This window comes from Papio anubis, chromosome 8 (genome assembly GCF_008728515.1).
Source record: "Papio anubis isolate 15944 chromosome 8, Panubis1.0, whole genome shotgun sequence".
Lineage (NCBI taxonomy): Eukaryota > Metazoa > Chordata > Mammalia > Primates > Cercopithecidae > Papio > Papio anubis.
The window spans coordinates 20,589,818-20,615,840 of record NC_044983.1 but is presented as its reverse complement, the minus strand read 5'-3'; the positions used below and the strand labels follow the sequence as shown (position 1 = coordinate 20,615,840).

Below are 26,023 nucleotides of genomic sequence, written 5' to 3'. Positions count from 1 at the left end.
AGAGAGGAGGTCTCACTATGTTGCTCAGGCTAGTCTTGAACTCCTGGCCTCAAGTGATCCTCTTCCCTTTGGCCTCCCAAAGTGCTGAAATTACAGGCATGAGCCACCATGCTTGACCTAAGATGAGCCTTTTAAAAACTGAGTGAGGGCCGGGCGCGGTGGCTCAAGCCTGTAATCCCAGCACTTTGGGAGGCCGAGACGGGCGGATCACGAGGTCAGGAGATCGAGACCATCCTGGCTAACACGGTGAAACCCCGTCTCTACTAAAAATACAAAAAACTAGCCCGGGGAAGGGGGCGGAGCCTGTAGGTCCCGCCAATCGGGAAGCTAAAGAAAAAACTGAGTGAGGGTTTCTTTCCAGCTAGTTGATCACAGAAGAGAACGTCAGAGAGACGTATTCAGGGCGGCCTGGAAAAAAGCAAACATTCATATTGCGAACTACCACTGGAGGCTACATGTTATGGAACTGCAAGCAATATCCAGAAGCTGAGAGTCATCCCTGGTCAACAGCTAACAAGACAACAGGGACCTTAATCCTACAGTTACAAGGACTGCCAACAAGTGACCTTGGATAAAGACCCCAAGCCCCAGGTGAGAACTGAAACCCTGGAAACACCTTGATATCAGTGAGATTCTATACAGAGAATCTAGCCGCACTGTGGCCTGGACTTCTGACCTACAATAACTATAAGATAATAAATGTGTTCTTTTAAGCTACTAAATTTGTGATAATTTTTTATGCAGCATTCAAAAAGTAATACAATCTGCATAATAAATTCCTACAAATGAAATTGCCAGATCAAGGGGATATGCACTTAAAATTTATATATATATTACAAAATTGCTCTTCAAATACTTTACATCTTTGTTGTTGTTGTTGTTGTTGAGACAGGGTCTCACTCTGTCTCCCAGGCTGGAGGGTAGTGGTGATCATGGCTCACTATAGCCTCAAACTCCTGAGCTCAGGTGATCCTCCCACCTCAATCAGCCTCCTGAGTAGCTGGGACTACAGGTGAGTGCCTCTATGCACAGCTAATTTTTTGTGCTTTTTTTTTTTGTAGAGATGGGGTTTCAACATGTTGACCAGGCTGGTCTTGAACTCTTGGGCTCAAGTGATCCACTCACCTCAGCCTCCAAAAGTACTGGGATTATAGGCATGAGCCACCATGCTCAGCCTACACCAATTTAAACATCCACCAACAGTAGATTTAAAACTTCCCGGTAATTATCTGCTGATTTAAAGTGTTTAATCCAAGGATCTGTATCTTGCCCTCTTGTAGCTGACTTTTTTGACAGAGGGACTTTTAAAAAAGTGATTATCCTCTAAAATTTCTCTTAATAACAAAGACCTTTTCTTTGAGGCTCTACTAGGAGGGAGGCTGTCATTACAACTGCCATCTCCAATGTAAGAAGCTACTGGTAGCGAGAATTCATATGAGCGTATAACACACTATAAATAGCAATCTACCTGTCAGTAAATGGATCTGTGGCAGATGAATAAACTCTGAGTCTCTGAAAACAAATGTAAAAGTTTTTTTAACTTTGAAAATTATTTTTGGATCCCAGCACTTTGGGAGGCCGAGACGGGCAGATCACGAGGTCAGAAGATCGAGACCATCCTGGCTAACACAGTGAAACCCCGTCTCTACTAAAAATACAAAAAACTAGCCGGGCGAGGTGGCGGGCACCTGTAGTTCCAGCTACTCGGGAGGCTGAGGCAGAAGAATGGCGTAAACCTGGGAGGCGGAGCTTGCAGTGAGCTGAGATCCCGGCACTGCACTCCAGCCTGGGTGACAGAGTGAGACTCTGTCTCAAAAAAAAAAAAAAAAAAAAAAAAAAAGTTTATAATAGATTCTTCTAAGATAATAATCTGCAGAAAAATCTGAATAAGATACAAAATGAAATCCATGATCAAAATATCAACCATACGAACACTAAAATATATTTATATATTCAAGATTCGTTAAAAGGGGTAGATTTTAGAGCCATATAGGACCCAAGAGATTAGTTTAGCTTATTTTATAGAGAATATGCTAACATTTTAGAAGTCAAAACAGGTAAAATTTTGCTTTTGTTTATTTCAGTACTTTCATCACAAAAATAAAAAAAAATGTTGGCGTATAACCCAATATACATATTTTCTGGAAGACTACTTCAGAGTATGTCAAAAGTCTTTAAAATGTGCATGCCCTCTAACCCAGAAATTCTTTTTTGAGAGTTTGTTCTGAAGATACAAATCATAGATGCTCATTCATTCAAATGAACTCAACCAGTATTTATTAAGCAACTTCGATGAGCAACTAATACTGTTGTGGGTGTTGGGGAAAACAACAGTGAACAAAACGTATCCCTGCTGGCATGAAGCTTACATTCTGGTGGCAGAGAAAGACAGTCAACTAATAAATATACATAAATCTCAGGTGTTGATAAACACTATGAAAAGAAACAGGGTATGAGGGTAAAATGATGAGATTATGATTTTAAAAGCAACCAGAGGAGAAAGTCTTGGAATAAATGACATGAATGAAATAGAATGTATGTCTTATAAGCAGATAGAGATCTGGGAAAAGAAGAACTAAAAACGCAAATGCCCTGGGGCAGGATCTCCCAAACATCCCCAACATAGTCAGCATCATACTGTGTGTCAGTGAGCAGCCAATTATGAGTACTAGGTGCTAGTCAAGGAAATCTATGAGTTTGTGTTTTTTGAGACAGCATCTCGCTGTATTGCCAAGGCTAGTCTAAAACTCCTGGGCTGAAGGGATCGTCTAGCCTCAGCCTCCCACTGTGTTGTTTTTTAAATCAGCAAGTAATGTTTTGACTTTCAAAATAATTCTACTTTTTTTTTTTTTTTTGAGTCAGAGTCTCGCTCTGTTGCCCAGGCTGGAGTGCAGTGGCAGGATCTCAGCTCACCATAACCTCTGTCTCCCAGATTCAAGTCATTCTCCTGCCTCAGCTTCCTGAGTAGCTGGGATTACAGGCACGCACCACCACACCCAGCTAATTTTTGTATTTTGAGTAGAGACAGGGGTTTCACCATGTTGGCCAGGCTGGTCTTGAACTCCTGACCTTGTGATCCACCTGCCTCAGTCTCCCAAAGTGCTGGGATTACAGGCATGAGCCACCACGCCCGGCCAATAATTCTACTTTTATATTAAACTTATTTTTACTATTACAATAGTACTTACAGTTAGAAACAACCTAACTATTCTATGATTGTTAGTAAATTGGCTACATGTATGATTGTGCATTTGTAAGATAGAATACTTTAAAAAAATTAAAATAACACAAGCCATGTTGTCAAAAATGTTTAATGATATGGAAAAAATGCTACTATATTAGGTGAAACAGAAATGTATTAAACACTACATATGAGCCCAATTTTATTTTAAAAATATATACAGATAGATATATATATATACCTGAACTATTTCATAATAATGAAAAATAACAGAAGACCATATTTCAAATAGTGTGATAACAGTGATTACTTCTAAGTGGCATGATTACCAACACTGTTTTTTTTTTTTTTTTTTTGAGACGGAATCTTGCTTTGTCGCCCAGGCTGGAGTAGAGTGGCGTGATCTCGGCTCACTGCAACCTGATTATGGACACTTTTATCTTCTTTAGACTTCTCTATGCTTTCCAAATATCCCAAATGAATTATTTTTTAAACAAGGGGGAACCCAAAAGTTATATTCAAAATAAATGCCTTAGAAGATAGTCTTAGTTCTTCGCAGGTGAAAAAAATAACAACAACAGGACAGGAAGCATTTGAATTCCATTAGTTCTTTTTCTTTATGTTTGATTTACTTGGGACAGGTTAAAGGGTAACTAAAAAAGTTCTAGAGGAGTGATTATACTTACATTCCTGTTTGAAGGTGAAATAGTCTGTAAGATGCCTGCATTCATGATTTCCCCGAAGCAGGAACAATGTTTTGGGATGATTAATCTTTAAACTCCATAAATACAGCACACACTGTAAGACAGATAAAATTTTCTTTGTGACCATTATAATGCATAAACACAATTTATATAATTCAAATGACTTGCTGTAATGGCATATATCATTGTTACTCCCAAACTGAAAAATGAAACCTTTTGAATGTGATATACTTATTGCCCTAGAATTTGACAGAGTATAGAGTAGCTTTTACAGAAATCTCTCTCTAATCTCTGTTCTCATGTTCTATCTAAATATCTAGAACTCTCTCAGAAAGCCACTCACACATATATTAGTCCTAAAACCTGTATTTTATTTAATTCTGAAACACTAAAGGCATTTCCACTAAGACCAGGAACAAGGCAAGAATATTTACTATCTCTGCTACTGTTCAAAACTGGTGTAAGGGTATTAGCCAACTGAATTACACCTCAATTAGAGGGTTAAGAATGGGTAAAAAATAAAACTATCTCTATTTGCAGATATAACCCCCAAAAATCAATAAAACTAACTCAAATAATAAAATAATTCAGTAAAGCAGCAGGATATAAAATTAACATACAAAATCAATAGCCGTGGGACACAGCGGCACGCATATGGTTCCAGCTACTCAGGAGGCTAAGGCAGGTGGCTCACTTCAGCCCAGGAGTTCAAGGCCAACCTGGGCAACATAGGGAGACACCATCTTAAAATTTAAAAAAATAGGGCCAGGCGCAGTGGCTCATACCTGTAATCTCAGCACTTTGGGAGGCCGAGGTGGGCAGATCACCTGAGGTTGGGAGTTCGAGACTACCCTGACCAACATGGAGAAACCCCGTCTCTCCTAAAAATACAAAATTATCCAGGCATGGTGGCACATGCCTGTAATCTCAGCTACTTGGGAGGCTGAGGCACGAGAATTGCTTGAACCCGGGAGGCAGAGGTTGCCACAAGCCGAGATCATGCCACTGCACTCCAGTCTGGGCAACAAGAGCGAAACTCTGTCTCAAAACAAACAAAAATAGACCTTTTATACAGAAACAATCAACAGAACATCATGGTAGAGAAATCCCCATTTGTAACAGCAACAAAGAGGCCTAAAGACACAGGAATAAATTTAACAAGAAATGTGTAAAATCCATACAAGAAAAAAATTTAAATGTCCCTATAAGACATAAAAGTAGACATGAAATAATGGAAAGACATTCCTTGTTTTTGGATAGAATAAATCAACATGAAAAGATTACAGTTCTCGGCCAGGCACAGTGGCTTATGCCTGTAATCCTAGCACTTTGGGAGGCCAAAGTGGGCGGATCACCTGAGGTCAGGAGTTCGAGACCAGCCTGGCCAAGATGGTGAAACCCCGTCTCTACTAAAAATACAAAAATTAGCCAGGCGTAGTGGCAAGTGCCTGTAATCCCAGCTACCTGGGAGGCTGAGGCAGGAGAATCACTGGAACCTGGGAGGCAGAGGTTGCAGTGAGCCATGATCACGCCACTGCATTCCAGCCTGGGTGACAGAGCGAGACTCTCCCTCCAAAAAAAAAAAAAAGATTACAGTTCTCCCTGATTTAAGTCATTGAAATTCCAAGAAAAATACAAACAAGCTATTTTATGGAGTTAGACAAGCTGACACTAAAATTAACATGGAAATACGAACATGCAAGAAAGAACAGCCATGAAAACGTTAAAAAGAGACACCATGAGGGCAGACTAGCCCTACCAGATGTTAAAACATACAAACGTCTATAATCAAAACAGTGATACTGGCCTTATGTAGATAAATGTACCAGTGGAATTTTATACTATAGATATAGTATAAAAGTACCTATAAAAACATGGTAAATAATAAAGGTGATATCTCAAATCACAGTAATAATGATGAACTTTTAAATAAATGGCTCTGGGTCAGGTGGCTGCCATTTAAAAAAAAAGATAAAGTTAGAACCACATCTTACACAATGTACAATAACCAACAAAAGGATGAGCAATCTAAATGTAAAAAGATAAAACCACACAAGTTCTAGAAGAAAACATGAGTGAGTTCTTAAGCCCAGTATAGGTCAAAATTGATGTAGGTAAGAACTGTGTAACCAATGACTAAAAATCCAGACACAATAAAATAAAAGATGGGTAAACGTGACCACACAAAAATGAATATAGGTCAGGTGTGGTGGCTCACACCTGCAATCCCAGAACTTTGGGAGGCTGAGGCAGGCAGATAACCTGAGGTCAGGAGTTTGAGACCAGCCTGGCCAACATGGTGAAACCTCACCTCTACTAAACATACAAAAATCTGCTGGGCATGGTGACAGGTGCCTATAATCCCAGCTACTCAGGAGGCTGAGGCAGGAGAATCGCTTGAATCTGGGAGGTAGAAGTTGCAGTAAGCTGAGATCACACCATTGCACTCCAGCCTGGGCGACAGAGCAAAACTCCATCCCCACAATAATAATAATAATAATATAATTCGCATAGTAAAAAACAATTTGGCCAAACTGACAAAACTACACATTCATTTACCTTTGACCCACTTCTAGGAATCTACCCTGAAGATACACTTCCAACAATATGAAAATAAATATGCACAAGGCTGTAGCATGTGTGTAATAGTAAAACATTAGGAACAACCTAAATGACCATGCACAGGAGAGAGGCTAAGCTATGATACACTCAAACAATAAAGCACAAGGATGAGGAAAGATCTCTATAAACTGATTTAGAGTGATTTCCAGGATATATTTTTAGATGAAAAAAGCAAAGTATGGCTGGGCATAATGGCACACAAATGCAATCCCAGTGCTTTAGGAGGCCAAGGCAGAAGGATAGCTTGAGGCCAGGAGTTTAAGACCAACCTGGGCAATACTGCAAGACCCTATCTCTACAAAACATTTAAAAATTAGCCAGATATGGTAGTCACATGCCTGTAGTCCCAGCTATTCAGGAGGCTGAGGCAGGAGGATCCCTTGAGGCAAGGAGTTTGAGGCTATAGTGAGCTATGATCATGATCATGCCACTGCACTCCAACCTGGGTGACACCGTGAGACTCTGTCTCCTAAAAAAAGTACAAGAGTAGCTATAGTATGCCACCCTCTATATAATAAAGAAGATATATGAAATTCATATGTATGTATCTCCTTTGTACATAAAAAATGCAGGAAAGATAAACCCAAAAACTAAAGAGATTGGTTACCTATAGCAGGCATTCGGGCACTAAATAGACTATGAAAAGAATACTTGTTTAAAGCATGAGAGCTAAAACAAGAAGGGAGAGTGTGGCCTTGTTTGGTCTGAGGTGGCAACATGTGCGTTGGGAGACTCAAAGTAGTAGATCACTCTCCACATGTCTACCAGTGACTACAAAAGCACTGTATTGATTTTGAGGTTACAAATAAATTTTAGCAAGGAGGCATAGGCATATTTGCAGATACAGAACCCATGAATGATGATAATCAATTGTATACACCAATTATGAAATATTCTGTATATATTTCACAGCCTCAAAACACAAGCAAAAATTGAGACGCTAATATGCTTTGGCAGTGTCCCCACCCAAATCTCAACTTGAATGGTAGCTACCAGAATTCCCACACCCAGGGGACAGTAACTGAATCATGGGGGCCGGTCTTTCCTGTGCTATTCTTGTAATAGTGAAAAAGTCTCATGAGATCTGATGGGTTTATCAGGGGTTTCCACTTCTGCTTCTTCCTCATTCTTGCCACCGCCATGTAAGAAGTACCTTTTGCCTTTTGCCTCCCGCCATGATTCTGAGGCCTCCCCAGCCATGTGGATCTGTTAAGTCCAATTAAATCTCTTTTTTCCCCAATTTTGGGCATGTCTTTATCAGCAGCATGAAAAAGAACTAATACAGAGGACTATGTTGAGAAACAGATAAATCAATATAGTCATGCACCACGTAATGCTGTTACAGTCAACAACACACCACATACAGGACAATGGTCCCATAAAATTAAAATGGAACTGAAAAATTCCCACATCCTAGTGATGTAACCATCATAATGTCTACATGCAGGCATTACATGTTTGTGGTGATGCTGAGGTAAAAAAAACCTACTACACTGCCAGTCGTATAAAAGTATAGCACATACAGTTTATGTACAGTACATAATACCTAATGATAAATTTACTGGTTTGTGTATTTACTATACCATACTTTTTATAATTATTTTCAAGTTTGTTCCTTCTATTTATAAAAGAAAAAGGCTCATTGTAAAACATCCCCAGGCAGGTCCTTCAGGAGGGATTCTAGCAGAAGACACTGTTATAGGACATGACAGCTCCATGACTGTTACTGCCCCTGAAGGCCTTCCAGTGGGACAAGATGTGGAGGTGAAAGACAGTGATACTGATGATCCTGACCCTCTGTAGGCCTAGGCGCGCATGCACGTGTGTGTGGTGTGTGTGTGTGTGTGTCTTCATTCTTACCAAAACATTTTAAAAGTAAAACAATTTTTTAATAAAGTTTACAGAATAAAAATATAAGTAAAAATATTTTTGTACAGCTGCATAAGTCTTAGGCCTTCACATTCACTCATAATACCACTTGTAAGCTAAGTGGTATTACAAAAGAGTCAAAAAGTTAAAAAAATTAAAAAAAAAATTTTGGGGGGGTATACTAGGCAAAGAACTTTATTAACCTTCATTTCAAACTTGATTCCCAGCCTTCTTCGGCTTAATTAGCTGCAAAGAACGAATTGTGCATAAGCAAAAACTGAAAAGAGCTGCAGTGTCCAAGGGGCTTGAGCTTAAAAATATTAGAGATCTAGATTTTATCAGATCCATAAACGAACATTTCTTAAAAAGCAGTCATAATATAAAATAGCAGCTCCCAGTAACTTCTTCAAGTTTTATTTTCGAAGTTGACTCCATTCAGTTTGCCTCATGCTTGGAAGCCTCATCAAAATTCTCCACAAGATCTGGCACTTCATAATCATCATCCTTTACAGTAGCAAGTGGTGCTTTTCCATCCACAGACTGTTTGGGCAGAGCTTCAGCCAGTCTCCTTAAACTAGTCAGACAGTCTGCACCAAGCTGGCTTAAGATGCTGGGGAGCTTTGTCTCAGCATGGCCTGTAATGGTGAAAGTATTTGCTGGCATCTCTGTTGTTAAAGTGGATCACTGTTCCTTGGTTTGTAAACATATTCACCTCTTCAATACCAGAGATATTGTTTACCCCTCACTTCTTTAAGGAGAACTGAAGTTTTTTATCATCTGCCGTGACTGTTCTACGAACCACTTTCTTCTTTCTGCAAGTGGTTCCTTTCCCACCAATGCGCACTTGTGCCTGCAGTTTGGCAAGTTTTTCCTGGCTCATAAATGTTTCTTTCATCTTCTCTCAGCAGATAACGGGCCACGCGGGGGGCTAGGGTTGGTGCTTAGGGGGTCTCAGGTGGACCAGCTGAGATTAGGTGCACACACACTGGGTACGCAAGATGGCAGCTCAAAATTAAAAATCTTATAAAGTAAAAAGTTACAGTAAGCTAAGGCTAATTTATTATTGAAGAAAGAAAAACACTTTTTAATAAATTTAGTGCAGTGTAAGTGTACAGTGTTTATGAAGTATCTGGTAGTATACAGCAATGTCTTAGGATTTCACATTCACTCATCATTCACTGATTCACCCAGAGCAACTTTCAGTCCTGTACAATTCATTCATGATAAGTACTTTATACAGGTATTCCATTTTTTATCTTTTATTTTTTTTACTATATCTTTTCTATGTCTAGATATGTTTAGACACACAATACTTACCCTTGTGTTACAATTGCCTACAGTATTCAGCACAGTAACATGCTGTACAGGTTTGTAGCCTGCGAGCAACAGGCTATATACCATGTAGCCTAGGTGTGTAGCAGGCTATACCATCTAGGTTTATGTAGGTACACTGTACGATGATTTCACAACAGCAAAATTGGCACCCATTTCTCAGACTGTACCCTCCTTATTAAGTGATGCATGACACTGTAATTGTGGTTGGAAATTTTGACACAATGCTGAAAGTAACTGATAGTGCAAGCAGACAAAAATAGTCAAAGTTATAAAGAATAGCTCAACAAGTAGAGAATACACATTCTTTCCAAGTATATATGGGACAATCACAAAAATCTACTCTGTACTATACCACAAGGAGTCTCAATAAATTTTCAAAGAATGAATATTATTCCAATGATGTTCTTCAAATTACATTAAATCAATAATCAGTAACAAAATACTAGCTCTAAAAAAATCCTACATGACTGTAAAGAAAAAACATACTACTTCATTAAGAAAATTCTTAAAATATAAAATACTGAATGATAATGAAAGCAATACATATCCAAATCTGTGGGACTCAGATAAAGCAGCACTTAAAGGGCAATGTATAGTGACAAGTACACTATTTTTTCATTAGGTTTTCAAATATGCTAGTATATGTTTAACTTATCTCTGAAAGGTCATATAAGAAACTCCTGGGAGTGAGTGCAAGAGCTGAATGGTTGCCATATGAGATGCTTAATTTTATTAGTAATTAGAGAAACATTAATTAAAACAGTAGAACACTACTTTATACCCATTATGTTGGCAAGTATTATAATATGAGATAAAATCATATTCTGGAAGGAGGGATGTGAGGAAATAGGAATTCTTCAGTGCTACTGGGAGGAATAGAGACTTGCACAGCCATTCTGAAGAGCCATTTGGCAATCAATGCTCAGTTCAAGTATGAATGCACTCACCCTTTCTCCTGGCAATCCCATTTTGTTCATAAACCCTATAGACATTAAATCACGGTAGATTTATATGAAGGTGTTCATCATAGCAGTGTTCATTTTAGAAAGAAATTGGAGTTAAACTAGGTGTCCACCAAGCAGAACAGAGAATGAAAGTGTTACAGATAAATACTATGAAATTCTATACAACAGGCAGAAAGCAATCAACTAGAGGCACATATACTAGTAACTTGGGTACATCTTAAAACCACAGTGGTAAGTGAAAAAAGTCAACAGTATAAATAGCACTACAACAGTGGTTCTCAAAGTATAGTTACATTCATCTCAAAGTGTGATAAGCAGCATCACCTGGGAACCTGACAGAATATAGATTGCCAGGTTCCACCCCAGGCCTGATGAATCAGAAACAGGGTCAGGGCCCTGCAACCTGTGTTTGCACAAGCTTTCCAGGTAATAATGATGTACAGTAACATTTCAGGACCACTGGACAGCATCATATCACTTACGTAAAATTAAAATATTTTATCTGTAAAAGTTCTATATATTAAAAAATTAATATATTAGATGTATTGGCTGGGCGTGGCAGCTCATGCCTGTAATCCCAGCACTTTGGGAGGCCGAGGTAGGTGGATCACGAGGTCAGGAGATCGAGACCATCCTGGCTAACATGGTGAAACCCCGTCCCTACTAAAAATACAAAAAAAATTGCTGGGCATGGTAGCATGTGCCTGTAATCCCAGTTACTGGGGAGGTTGAGGCAGGAGAATTGCTTGAACCTGGGAGATGGAGGTTGCAGTGAGCCGAGATCATGCCACTGCACTCCAGCCTGGAAGACAGAGCAAGACTCTGTCTCAAATTAATGAATATATATATTTATTTATTTATTATATATGTATATATTTATATGTATATAATATATATAACATATATTTTATATATATATGCTGTCCTTCTCACTAGAAAATACAGTAAAGGACTTTGCTTGTGCATCTCCATGTTAGCTCCCCAGAATCTAACACAGGCACTGTTGACAATCTGAGAAATCATTCATTCATATATATATTAGATGTATTCTGAAGCATATATTAAATATAGTAGAAGCATGTATTTACTGGGGAGAGAGAGTAGGGAACTCAGAGATGACAGATAAGGACAAAAAGAATACAACAAGAAACAGGGACTTCGCAAAGACTGGTGAGAAATGTGCCATGACCTGAGGAGCTCGATCAATTCAGCTGCGACTTTCCCACCTCCTCAAAAAGGAAAGACTTCAAAATCCTGAATCCAAATGTTTCTCAGTATGCCTAATCTAATCACTGACATCTTTCACCCATATTACTAGATTAAATCCTCACTGGTCTCCCTGCACCTGCTTTTGGGCTCCAAAAGTCAACTGACCTTATAACAGCCAAAGTAATTGTTTTAAAACATAAATGTGAATACGTCACTCTCCTGCTCAAAAACAAAAAAATCCTCCAATAACTTCCTAGCACATTCAGAATAAAACCCAAATGCACTGACATGGTTTACTAGGCCTGACATCATCTATCTGCCCAACTCTCTGCATCTCTTCCATCTCTCCCTTACTCACTATTCTGTCTAGCCTCGACAGCCTCATTTCTACACATGGACTGCCCTAGACTTGCTTCTGCCTGTGAGCTTTTACACTGGTTGTATCCTCTGCCTGGAATGTAGTTCCCTTGATCTATGCACAGCTTGTTCCCGCAGGTCATTCTGTTCAAAAATTGCCTCCTCAAAAGATCCTACCCTGATCACTCCAAGTTAGCTGCTCCTGTCCTGCTTTAGCCCCTTCCTCTGATTTGGTTCTCATGGATGGTAAACAAATACATGATGCAGTCCCTGTCACCAGAAAATACAGTAAAGGACTTTGCTTATGCATCTCCATGTTAGATCCCCAGAATCTAACACAGGCACTGTTGACAACCTGAGAATCATTCATTCTTCGTTGTTTAGGAGTCTCCTACACATTGCAGGGTATTTTGTATCCCTGAAGCCTGTTTATCAAATGCCAAAAGAAACTTTTAATCATTGTGACAAACAATTTAAACATCATTGTATGTAATTATGAATGCATCTAAAGCACAGGTTCTCAAAAATGGAATTGTTGCATTAAAGCATATACACATTTTGGAACAGACATTGCAAAATAATCATAAAGCTTAAACATACAGACATATATAAATAAATAACCTTATGTGGCTTTATTCTTTTGAGGGGTTAAATTTCATTACCAAGATACCAATTTTCACAAAATATTCCAAGGAAAAGTTATATTAAATCAATATATAAATTTAGAATGCACTTTATCTTTTCTATACCTACATTTCCCAATCAAGAACACAATATATCTTTTGATTTCACATTTGTGCCTTCTAACTCACCTTTTTGAGGTAATGAAATATATAAAGGCACAATCCACCCATAGTACAATGTCATTTGGTGATGTGCTTCTTGGCCTCTAATTTCAAGTTTTATTTCCTTATTTTATGTAGCAGGACACAACTGTACAATTGTCTTGTATAGTTCAATCACAAGGTCATGATTATCAAGAGATCTGTTCAACCACTCAATTACTTTTTCACTTCTATGTGAGCAGAATTTTTACTCTGCCTCTAGAATCATTTCTGTATGTCAATACCTGTTCATCAATTGGTCATCTAATAACATTTATATCACCTGGTTATCTGATAACATTTTTCTCTTTGGTGGCTTCTGTGCATTTAATACAATATATCTTTGCTGAAAATGTTCCCTTTAATCTTTTCTTTTCTCACAAAATCAATTAAAGAAAACTCAAATTTAGCTTCCTCTCTCACAGAGGAAGATGAAGCATTTTGTTTTTATTTTTATTCTCTTCAGACAGAGTCTCACTCGGTCACCTGGGCAAGAATGCAGGGGCATGATCTAGGCTCACTGTAACCTCTACCACCAGGGTTCATGCGATTCTCCTGCCTCAGCCTCCTGAGTAGCTGGGACTACAGGCATGCATCACCACATGTGGTTAATTTTTTGTATTTTTAGTAGAGACGGGGTTTCACCATGTCGCCCAGGCTGGTCTCGAACTCCTCACCTCAGATGACCCAACCTCCTTGGCCTCCCAAACTGCTAGGATTACTGGCGTGAGCCACTGTGCCCAGCCAGCACTTCGTAATAGGTGCAAATGAAAAGGGAACATCAAAAGGCTCAAAGAAAAATAAAACTTTACTATTCTGTTTTATCAGCGACAGAAGTCTTAAAAATGATCTACTCTTTCATCCAGTTACTTCATGTGTGAGAATCTGATCTAAGTATCTGAAATGCCATCACGGATATATTCAAAAAGATGTTAACTTCAGCAATGTGCAGAATGGAAATAATTGGAAAACAACCTTGTACCATTTAAATACAAGTGATAACTGAATCCAACTTGCTGTTGTGTAAAATATTTAAATATCTCATAAAACACGAAGTCTGGGCCCGGCGCGGTGGCTCATGCCTGTAATCCCAGCACTTTGGGAGGCTGAGGCAGGCAGATCTCCTGAGGTCAGGAGTTTGAAACTAGCCTGGCCAACATGGTGAAACCCTGTCTCTACTAAAAATACAAAATTTAGCCAGGCGTGGTAGTGGGTGCCCGTAATCCCAGCTACTCGGGAGGCTGAGGCAGGAGGATCACTTGAACCTGGGAGGCGGAGGTTGCAATGAGCTGAGATGGTGCCCCACTGCACTCCAGCCTGGGCGACAGAGTGAGTGAGACTCTGTCTCAAAAAAACAACAACATCAAGTCTGGAGATGAGATATCCAGGTTTGGTGTACTAGTTCAACATCTTTGCCAAGAAACCAAGCCCTCTGTACCTCTGTGATCTGCGATTGACAGGTCTGCTTTTTCCTCCTTAGTCATGTCTCCTCCTCATAGTCACAGCATGGCTGCTACAGTACAACATCCACATATGAAGTGACATGGTGGAAAGGGGGTCCAAAAGCTTCAACCTTGCAATAGTCTTTTCATCAAGAAAGAGTGTTTCCAAAAGCAAGTGAACAAACAAAAACCCAACTGAGTTCCCTTTATATGTTACTGGTTAAAAGAAAATCTAGTGTTTACCCCTAGACCAGTCATGAGTGACAGGAAATTGATTGTCTAGTTCAGACCAACCAGAATTCATTCCCTGGGGATGGGATAAGGGCCTTCCTTCCCTGAAATCAAAGGTTCTCCCTGCAACCCGAATCTCATTTATCTGAATAAAATAGAGATATTGTTTGTAGGGAAGATGGAGGGAAAATGTACCAATAGCATGACCTGCTATAAACTTATTTTTCCAACAGTAGAGGAATGGTGAAATAAATTAAGGTATTTATATCATTAACTACTGTGAAAGTTGATCATATGAACTGGGTTATTCCTGTCATACCCAACTAAAACAAAGTCAAGAGGGCAGGGGCGGGGGGGAAGCACTCAGGACATATAACATAGCCCCAAAAATGTACTCATCTGCAAGAAGCATGTCTGCTCAAACTGCCTGCTATTACTGGAAACCAGTTTTATCTAATGGCTACTGAAATGATCTGCTGAAATTCTAAGGCTAATTTTACCCACGGCCATCACTCACCAATCAAAACTGGCAAGCTCTCCAGAATCTTACTAGTGCTGATGAACTTTCTCAAGGAGCAGTATGTAATATTTCTTTTTTTCATAAAACCTCTAACCTTCTCTTTGTTCTTCGGACATACCATTCTGTCGGCATGCATGCCCTAAACTGCAATTCTTTCTTCACGAATAAAACATCTTAATTTCAGAGATTCATCTCTATGTTTCATTTGACTTTGATATACTTGGTCAAGTATGAGTCTAAGGCTGACTCATCTCAGAGAATATCAGCAGCCATTGGAACTACAGTATGAGGCAGCCACACTCTGAAAGCCACCCCCTCCCCTACCAGCTTCTGCAAGCTGCCTCTTTTTCCCTTAGTGAGTCATTCTTGGACTGAACTCCCGATTTTGGTTGAGTTCTGTTTTATCTGGGATTTGGATGGGACGGTGTCTTTCCCCTTCCAGTCTGATCTGGCTGAGAGATCTCCTATTAAGGAAAACTCTTCCTCCCTGTAGACCCTGGCTGTGGGGTCTCAGGGAAGAGACTTTTCCCTTTGGGTTGAGGCCTTGGGATCTCTCTTTTTTCTTTCAGTTGGAGAAGGCTTCTTATCATCCTTCTTGGTAAGTGGGTACTTTATTTTCCCATCTGTGCTTGCGTTTATTTGGCCTTTCCAAATTCAGTGCTTACATTTAATTGGTTTTTGTGTATTTGGGATTAAACCAGAGCACCCACAATAAAATGGGCTCTCAAAATTCAAAGACATGCCAAGATATTTTCTGGGATTCCAGCTGGTAACATGTTCAAATATTATAAGGATCATTCAAACAGTCTGTTGTTCTTTAAACTAAAAGACCACAGTTATAAAACAATACACAGCAAATAAGATATGCATATCTCATTGATATTTTAAGGCTAAAAAAAAGGATTCAGGACTCAAAGAATGACTTCCTAAAAAAATACTCCCTCAAAGCTAGCTGAAACACTTTCCTCTCTAGAGCTCTCCCCTCCCGCTCTGCCTCCTCTCATCTTTTTCTAAACTAAACTCTCTTTTTTCAAAACTCTTTGGCTATTCTGGCATACTGACCATTTAAGTAAAACCCTTAAAACCAGCAGATATTAAAGAAAATCATTTTGACCTTCATGCTGTTTCCTTTGCAAAAATGAAATTCCCATGTAAACACAGCCTGCCTATAGTAAAAGGAATGGCAACACTTTTATCTTCAAGCATAAAGAATTGAGACCAAGAAGATACTGAACAGATCTTGTTAGAAGATAATTCAGTCATATTTCCACAATTAACTATTCTGTGTCGAATCCAGTTTATTGGTAACTGACTCAAACTACGTTACTCAAAATTTAGTTCACAACCCTTATAATATTGCCAGTTTTAAAAAAGAACATTAAGTTTGGCCTTATTCCATTTTGTCAGAAAGATAATCTGGATCCAACTGTTTTTTATAAACTGGCGAGTATTTTACTATCTCATGACCAAAACTCTAAAACAAAAGCCATAAGAATTTATTTATAAGTATGTATATCTGTGTAGATGTGCTTATATTATATATACGTTATATGCTGTGTCTACATAATCAAATCTGATGTAGTCAGCCAGAAATCCCTAAAAAATTTATTCTGATTGGTTTAAATAAATGAGTGCTCATATAAAATATATAGTAATTAACCCAAATTTTTTTTCAGTTCTTGTGACTTAAGTACATCTCTGATAAATTACTTGTTTTTAAAATTGTTGATAAAAGCTGGCTGTGGTGGCACATGCCTGTAATCCTAGCACTTTGGGAGGCTGAGGTTGGAGGGTATCCTGAAGCCAGAAGTTCAAGGCCAGCCTGAACAACACAGTGAGACCCATCTCCAAAAAAAATTAAAAAAAAAAAAATTAGCCAAGTGTGACAGCACACACCTGTAATCCTAGCTAATTGGGGTGGCTGAGGCAGAAGGATTGCTTGAGCCCAGGAGCTCAGGGTTATAGTAAGCTATGATTGTACCACTATACTCCAGTCTGGGTGACAGAGCAAGACCCTGTTTCTTAAATTTTTTTTTTAAATTATAAGATAGGCATTAAAATGTGTTCTTTATTGAGAAATAATTTTGTATGATAAAGAATCTTATGTGGCAAATTTTTGTCCTAAAATAAAACAGTTATTTAAGAAAGGAAATAAAGGACAAAGCAGAAAGTCCAAGCATGTCATTAAAGGTCTGAGCGAAACTGTAATAGGGTTTGTGAAAACGGAATTTATAAATGGAATTTTGTATGTGATCAAGCTGGCTATAATTAAAATAAAATGGCATATGGGGCTGGGTGCAGTGGTTCATGCCTGTAATCCCAGCACTTTGGGAGGCCAAGGTAGGCAGATCACAAGGTCAGGAGATCGAGACCATCCTGGCTAACACTGCGAAACCCCGTCTCTACTAAAAATACAAAAAACTAGTTGGGCGTGGTGGCACATGCCTGTAGTCCCAGCTACTCGGGAGGCTAAGGCAGGAGAATGGCATGAACCTTGGAGGCAGAGGCTACAGTGAGTCGAGATTGTACCACTGCACTCCAGCCTGGGTGACAGAGCGAGACTTTGTATAAATAAATAAATAAATAAATAAATAAGACATGGTCTTGCTAAAGATTGAGCTTTGATATTAAAAAGACACTAATATAAAACTAAAAAATGTGGTCTCCTATGGTAGAACAGGGCTTTTCTTAAAGTATTGATTTTCTCTTAGTAAAACTGCAAGAGGTTTTGATACTTAATTCTGAAATGTTTCTTTTTGAAACTTCTCAGATGTATACCTCAGAAGTTCAAATTCTGCTGTCCTTCACTGCACATGATTGCAAGTCACATATTATTGCCTTCTGTTCTTTCTCCACTTGAAAAAGTATATATTTTTTGGCCGGGCGCGGTGGCTCAAGCCTGTAATCCCAGCACTTTGGGAGGTCAAGACGGGCAGATCACGAGGTCAGGAGATCGAGACCATCCTGGCTAACACGGTGAAATCCCGTCTCTACTAAAATATACAAAAAACTAGCTCGGCGAGGTGGCGGACGCCTGTAGTCCCAGCTACTCGGGAGGCTGAGGCAGGAGAATGGCGTAAACCTGGGAGGTGGAGCTTGCAGTGAGCTGAGATCCGGCCACTGCGCTCCAGCCTGGGTGACAGAGCGAGACTCCATTTCAAAAAAAAAGAAAAAGTATATATTTTTGCTTGGCTAGAAGGTGACTCTCTCCAACTTTTTCATCTGCTCCTGTAACTTTTTTTCTCCTATTCTAACTCTACTGTTACGATCTGACACTAAGAGGTTTATCTTAAAAGCCTAGAAAAGCAATGTTTTCCTCTAGTGTAATTCTTGACTTTTCTTGATGTATCTGAATTGCAACACTCATAATGTTGGGCACATTCTTTCTCTGTCTGATTAATTCAAGTATTCTTTTCTTTTTTTTTTTTTTTTTTTGAGACGGAGTCTCGCTGTGTCGCCCAGGCTGGAGTGCGGTGGCGCGATCTCGGCTCACTGCAAGCTCCGCCTCCCGGGTTCACGCCATTCTCCTGCCTCAGCCTCCGAGTAGCTGGGACTACAGGCGCCGCCACCTCGCCCGGCTAGTTTTTTGTATTTTTAATAGAGACGGGGTTTCACCATGTTAGCCAGGATGGTCTCGATCTCCTGACCTCGTGATCCACCCGCCTCGGCCTCCCAAAGTGCTGGGATTACAGGCTTGAGCCACCGCGCCCGGCCAAGTATTCTTTTCATCAGGTTTGATTTCCAGGTTATATAAGTGAACATAGCATAAGAAGAAACAATCATACTACAGAAGGTTTTTCTTTACCTTTTTGGTAGTTTGTTTAAGAAACAAAACTTTTATATGCTTCATTCAGGACATAGGCATGGGCAAAGACTTCAAGACTAAAACACCAAAAGCAATGGCAACAAAAGCCAATATTGACAAATGGAATCTAATTAAGCTAAAGAGTTTCTGCACAGCAAAAGAAACTATCAACAGAGTGAACAGGTAACCTACAGAATGTGAGAAAATTTTTGCAACCTATCCATCTGAAAAAGGGCTAATATCCAGAATCTACAAGGAACTTAAACAAATTTACAAGAAAAAAACAAACAACCCCATCAAAAAGTGGGCAAAGGATATAAACAGACACTTCTCAAAAGAAGACATTTATGCGGCCAACAAATATATGAAAAAAGGCTCACCATCACTGGTCATTAGAGAAATCCAAATCAAAACCACAATGAGATACCATCTCATGCCAGTTAGAATGGCGATCATTAAAAAGTCAGGAAACAACAGATTCTGGAGAGGATGTGGAGAAACAGGAACGCTTTTACCCTGTTGATGGGAGTGTAAATTAGTTCAACCACAGTGGAAGACAGTGTGGCGATTCCTCAAGGATTAAAACCAGAAATACCATTTGACCCAGTAATCCCATTACTGGGTATATACCCCAAGGATTATAAATCATTCTACTATAAAGACACATGCACACGTATGTCTATTGCAGCACTATTCACAATAGTAAAGACTTGGAACCAACCCAAATGCCCATCAATGATAGACTGGATAAAGAAAATGTGGCACATATACACCATGGAGTACTATGCAGCCATAAAAAAGGATGCGTTCATGTCCTTTGCAGGGACATGGATGAAGTTGGAAACCATCATTCTCAACAAACTAACACAGGAACAGAAAACCAAACACCACATGTTCTCACTCATAAGTGGGAGCTCAACAATGAGAACACAGGGAGGGGAACATCATACACCGGGGCCTGTCGGTGGATGGGGGCTAGGGGAGGGATAGCATTAGGAGAAATACCTAACGTAGATGACAGGTTGATGGATGCAGCAAACCACCATGGCACATGGATACCTATGTAACAAACCTGCATGTTCTGTACATGTATCCCAGAATCTAAAGTATTAAAAAAAAAAAAAAAAAGGAAACAAAACTTTTGCATTTCATCAAGATAATTTCTGTGTTGCCCTTATTAGGTTTTTTATTACTTAGGAAAACTAAGCTTTAAGGAAGTTAAAGTTTTTTACATCCATGTAACTTTATTACTTTGGAAATCTTCTGATTATCACTGGCCGAATGAATATTATTATTATTATTATTTATTTTTCTTGAGACAGAGTTTGGCTCTTGTTGCCCAGGCTGCAGTGCAGTGGCGCGATCTTGGCTCACTGCAACCTCTGCCTCCCAGGTTCAAGTGATTCTCCTGCCTCAGCCTCCCGAGTAGCTGGAGTTACAGGCACCCGCCACCATGCCTGGCTACTTTTTTGTATTTTTAGTACAGACGGGGTTTCACCATGTTGGCCAAGTTGGACTCAAACACCTGACCTCAGGTGATCCACCTGCCTCGGCCTCCCGAAGTGTGGGATTACAGGCATGAGCCACTGCACACAGTCAAATGACCATTATTTTATAGTGACCTGTGTGATTCTGTTTTGATCAGATGTTCTGAGCCTTCTGACATCTTTGACAAACGTCCCCAAAATCAAACCCTCAATTAAGTTTTTTATTTTTGTAGAGACAAGGTCTTGCTCAGGCTGGTCTTGAACTCCTAAACACAGGTTAGCCTCCCATCTAGGCCTCCCAAAGAACTGGGATTACAGGCTTAAGCCAATGTAACCAGCCTCAAGTACTTTGGACCTAAAATTAACTTTGGGGCTGGCTGCAGTGGCTCGCACCTGTAATCCTGGCACTTTGGGAGGCTGAGGCAGGTGGATCACCTGAGATTAGGAGTTCGAGACCAGCCTGGTCAATATGGTGAAACCCCATCTCTATTAAAAATACAAATATTAGCTGGGCATGGTGGCGGGGGGCTGTAATCCCAGCTACCCAGGAGGTTGAGGCAGGAGAATCACTTGAACCTGGGAGGCAGAGGTTGCAGTGAGCTGAGATTGCACCACTGCACTCCAGCCTGGGTGACAGAGCGAGACTCCATCTCAAAAAAATAAAATTAAATTAAATTAACTTCGGCCGGGCGCGGTGGCTCAAGCCTATAATCCCAGCACTTTGGGAGGCCGAGACGGGCGGATCACGAGGTCAGGAGATCGAGACCATCCTGGCTAACACGGTGAAACCCCGTCTCTAGTTAAAAAAAAAAATACAAAAAAATAGCCGGGCGAGGTGGCGAGCATCTGTAGTCCTAGCTACTCGGGAGGCTGAGGCAGGAGAATGGCGTAAACCCAGGAGGCGGAGCTTGCAGTGAGCTGAGATCCGGCTACTGCACTCCAGGCTAAGCGACAGAGCGAGACTCCGTCTCAAATAAATAAATTAATTAATTAACTTCAGGATTTTCCAGTTCAACCCCTGGAAAGCCTCAAAAGATCTGTATCTCTCATCTTACAGAGATATGAAATGATCAGGCTTATTTAGTAAATTATATAAGAAACTTAAATGGTAAGTGATATTAGATCTTCTTTTAGTTGCATTTATGGGTATGTTAATATAAATGTTTCAAAAACTGTATAATTCATAAAAATCTAATATGTTTTCAGTCTTAACTCTGATTATTGTATCCTAAAATGCTATCTATAATAGAAATAACAAAATTCCTTATCAATTGTAAACTTTCATCAGATTTTTAACCATGGCTGTTCTAAGCTTTGTCATTCACAGTTACTGTTTTGTCTCTAAAAACATGCACAGGTAGATTCATGGAAAAGACTTCAACAAGTATTCTTAAATATAGGTTGCTGATAACATTAACAGCAATGGGCTAAATAAAAATTTCCACAACTCTAATAAACTGACGGAATCATGAAACTACTAATGGAGATCAAGCAGAACATAAATTGATTACATGAAATTAAGTAAAACTTGTCAGCTCTCCCGAACCTTACTAGTGTCAATGAACTTTCTCAAACAGCAATACATAACATTTTTCTTTCTCATAAAACCTAACCCTCTCTTTTTTTCAGACATACCAAAGACCGCTCAGTCTGTGTGTATGCCCCAAACTGCATTTTTTTTCTTTTCTTTTTTTTTTTTTTTTTTTTGAGACAGTGTCTTGCTCAGTCACCCAGGCTGGAGTGCAGTGGGGTGATCTGGGCTCACTGCAGCCTCCACCTCCGGAGGCTCAAGCCATTCTCCCACCTCAGCCTCCCAAGTAGCTGGGATTACAGGCGCCTGCCACCATACCTGGCTAATTTTTGTATTTTTAGTAGAGATTTTTGTATTTTTAGTAGAGATTCACCATGTTGGCCAGCTGGTCTTTTTCTTCCCAGATAAAATGTTTTAATTTCAGAGATTTGTCTCTATTTTATTTGACTTTGACACTACACTTCTGGAGAAATCTTAACAATACAGAAAAATGCTTTCCATATAATCTTGAGTAGAAAAAGAAGATCAGAAAAGGAGCATACAAAATGCCCTCAATTTTCTTAAAAACAAAATGTATACAAATGCAAAAGAAGAAAAAAGGCTGTAAGAAAATATAATAAAACATTAACAGTGATTACCTCTGATTTGTAGAAAGCTTTTGTTTCCTAGATTCTGCATTTCCCAATTTTTCTATTAAAAAATAAATTATTTATAACAAAAAATTTTAATAAGAATTCCATGACCTTATTTTCATCTATTAAACAAAAACATCACACTCATGGTTATCAAGAATATTGATTAAAAAATTATTTTTCAAGTGTATACTTGCAACATGTTAGAGTAAGCTATAGCCTATAGAGGTTTATAATCTTAGTGGTTTATAAAAAGTGACTTCCAATGAACACTAGATAGATCTCATACTTCAGTTTTAACACTGGTATAAAATGTCATTGTCACCTTAAAGTTTTGATTCATTTATCTCTAAAGTTACTGCAGAAAAAACCCTTTAAGTTAGCAAACATGCAATTAACAGGATAAAGCTAAACACAAACTATGATTTATTAACATTCATCCATTCAACAAATATTAACTGTGTGCCTACTATGTGTTAGGCACTGTGCTAGGTCCTAACATGAAAAACACTTAATTCAAAAAGGACATTTTATATTATAATGAAAATCTATTCGTAAGTGTATCTTTTCTATTAGACTGGAAGCTCCTACAGAGCATAAATTTTATTCTTTATTTTATTCTCATAGCCTACCATAAAGTTGGCACTCAGGAAACTTTATTGATGAGTGAGGAAAAAAATGCATAACACAAAATATTCTGAACATGATATATGTGCACAAAATCGTTGATATTTTCTATGTGCTTTATTGAATGTATTAATGAACTAAAACTATTTTAAAGTTATTTTAAGTTATATGAGTTAATCAGAAGATAATTTGGCATAATTTATCATTAAAAAGTTGTTTCAGGCTGGGCGCAGTAGCTCATGCCTGTAATCCCAACACTTTGGGAGGCCGAGGCGGGTGGATCACGAGTTCAGGAGTTCAAGACCAGCCTGGCCAAGACGGTGAAACCCCATCTCTACTAAAAATACAAAAATTAACCAGATGTGGTGGCAAACACCTGTAATCCCAACTACTTGGGAGGCAGAGGCAGAGAACTGCTTAAAACCCAGGTGGCGGAGCTTGCAGTGAGCTGAGATCACGCCACTGCACTCCAGCCTGGGTAACAGAGCAAGACTCTGTCTCAAAAAAATTTTTAAAAAAAGGTTGTTTTATTGCCAGTCACAGTGGCTCACACCTGTAATCCCAGCACTTTGTGAGGCCGAGGCAGGTGGACCACAAGGTCAGGAGTTCAAGACCAGCCTGGCCAAGATGGTGAAACCCCGTCTCTACTAAAAATACAAAAAATTAGCCGGGTGTGGTGGCAGGTGCCTGTAATCCCAACTACTCTGGAGGCTGAGGCAGGAGAATTGCTTGAACCCAGGAGGCGGAGGTTGCAGTGAGCCGAGATTGTGCCATTGCACTCATTGCACTCCAGCCTGGGCAACAGTAGTGAAACTCTGTCTCAAAAAACAAATAAATAAATTTTTAAAAAGTTGTTTTATTAAATAAAATGACTAGCCAGGCACAGTGGTGTGCATCTATAGTTCCAGATACTCAGGAAGCAGAGGCGGGAGGATGGCTTGAATCCAGGAGTCGGAGGCTGAGGTACGAAATGATCACATCTGTGTATAGCCACTGTACTCCAGCTTAGGCAACATAGCAAGACCCCATGTCTTAAAAAATAAAATAAAATAAAATGGCTAATTAGAAATTCACTAAGTTTTGTATTCTTCTAATCTTTACCCTCTAAAACCTCCTCATGCTAGCAAACACACAAAGAAATAAACACTCAATGTGTCTTTCTAACATCCATACTTTCTTTCTTTCTTTTTTTTGGAGACAGAGTCTTACTCTGTTGCCCAGCCTGGAGTGCAGTGGCATGATAGCTCACTACAACCTCCACCTCCCAGGTTCAAGCGATTATCCTGCCTCAGCCTCCCAAGTAGCTGGGATTACAGGTGCCCACCACCATGCCTGGCAAATTTTTGTATTTTTAGTAGAGATGAGGCTTCACCATGTTTGCCAGGCTGGTCTTGAACTCCTGACCTCAGGTAATCCACCCACCTCGGCTTCCCAAAGTGCTGGGATTACAGGCGTAAGCCACTGTGGGCGGCCCCACATCCATACATCTGACTTACTGTCTACTGAAACATGCATGATGTGAGTGGCAACAGGGAAGCTCTTCAGTGACACAGTCTGCAAGGATGAGCTCCACCTATTCATGGTACCTATTTAGAGACCTTGGACAATTACTGAGCAGCAGGAAAATGGGCTTTACCATTTTCTCAGGTTTTACCTTTAACTTTGGTCCTCAAATTTGACACTCAATGAATTTTGCTCACTGGCAGCTAACACTGAACTTTTTTTTTTTCTTTTTTCTTTTTTTAAGACAGAGTCTCGTTCTGTCACCCAGGCTGGAGTGCAGTAGCACAATCTTGGCTCACTGCAAGCTCTGCCTCCCGGGTTCACGCCATTCTCCTGCCTCAGCCTCCCGAGTAGCTGGGACTACAGGCACCCGCCACCACGCCCAGCTAATTTTTTGTATTTTTAGTAGGGACGGGGTTTCACCGTGTTAGCAAGGATGGTCTCGATCTTCTGATCTCGTAATCTGCCCACCTCGGCCTCCCAAAGTGCTGGGATTACAGGTGTAAGCCACTGTGCCTGGCCAACATTGAACTTTTCTGACTCATGAATTTAGACTGCCTATCTAACTGAAAACTAAAAATCCATTTTGTTGCTTATTTTTTCTCCAGCTATATAGAGCAACTGCTGCTCCTTTGCTTGGGCATCAGGTAAGAGAGCTGACTTGCATTTAGGAGTGAGGCTGCATGACATAACCACCAGAAGCACACTTAGTACAGTGAGATTCTCACACAATGAGGGCAGGCAGGACTACAGAGAGCAAAGACAGAAAGCAGACTCAATTTCTCAGCTCACAGCTTATTCTTGGTCACATTACAAATTCTATTACCCACGCTATTTCAAAAGTTTTTTTCTCTTTTACTTGCCAGCATGTAGAGTTGAATCAACAAACATTAAGTATGAATGTGCTGTGGTTCCACTGTACTCAAGTCCTTGCATAAAGTTTTAAAGTAGTTTTATCTTTTACACATAAAAGGTTCTATTTAATTCTAACCACGTTCCTGTCTTTCCTTTTTCAAAATATATAAAAGGAAAGTATAAGTTTTCATTAACTACAACTCATTTTTCCCCTTCAGTGAACATTTGTTAAGTGCTTACTATGTGCACCAGTACCAGACATTATTCCTACAAAAAGCTTAGTGCTTATTTAGCACTGGCAGTTAATCTACGTGTTAATTGTAG

At 39.5% G+C, this 26,023-nt stretch overlaps 1 protein-coding gene and 1 pseudogene across 10 annotated transcripts in view; both read right to left on the bottom strand.

Annotated features, from left to right (window-relative positions):
- Window positions 1–26,023, bottom strand: part of PPP3CC (protein phosphatase 3 catalytic subunit gamma) — a 101,682-nt gene that overhangs the window by 40,540 nt on the left and 35,119 nt on the right. For all 10 annotated transcript variants that reach the window (XR_002523726.2, XR_002523727.2, XM_003902520.4 and 7 more), the window contains exon 4: window positions 3,868–3,979. Coding sequence is in view for 8 of the 10 variants with exons in the window: in XM_003902520.4 (XP_003902569.1) it covers window positions 3,868–3,979 (112 nt within the window). In the remaining 2 variants the exon portion in view is untranslated. The remainder of the gene's footprint in view (window positions 1–3,867; window positions 3,980–26,023) is intronic.
- Window positions 8,382–9,720, bottom strand: LOC103886680 (annotated as a pseudogene).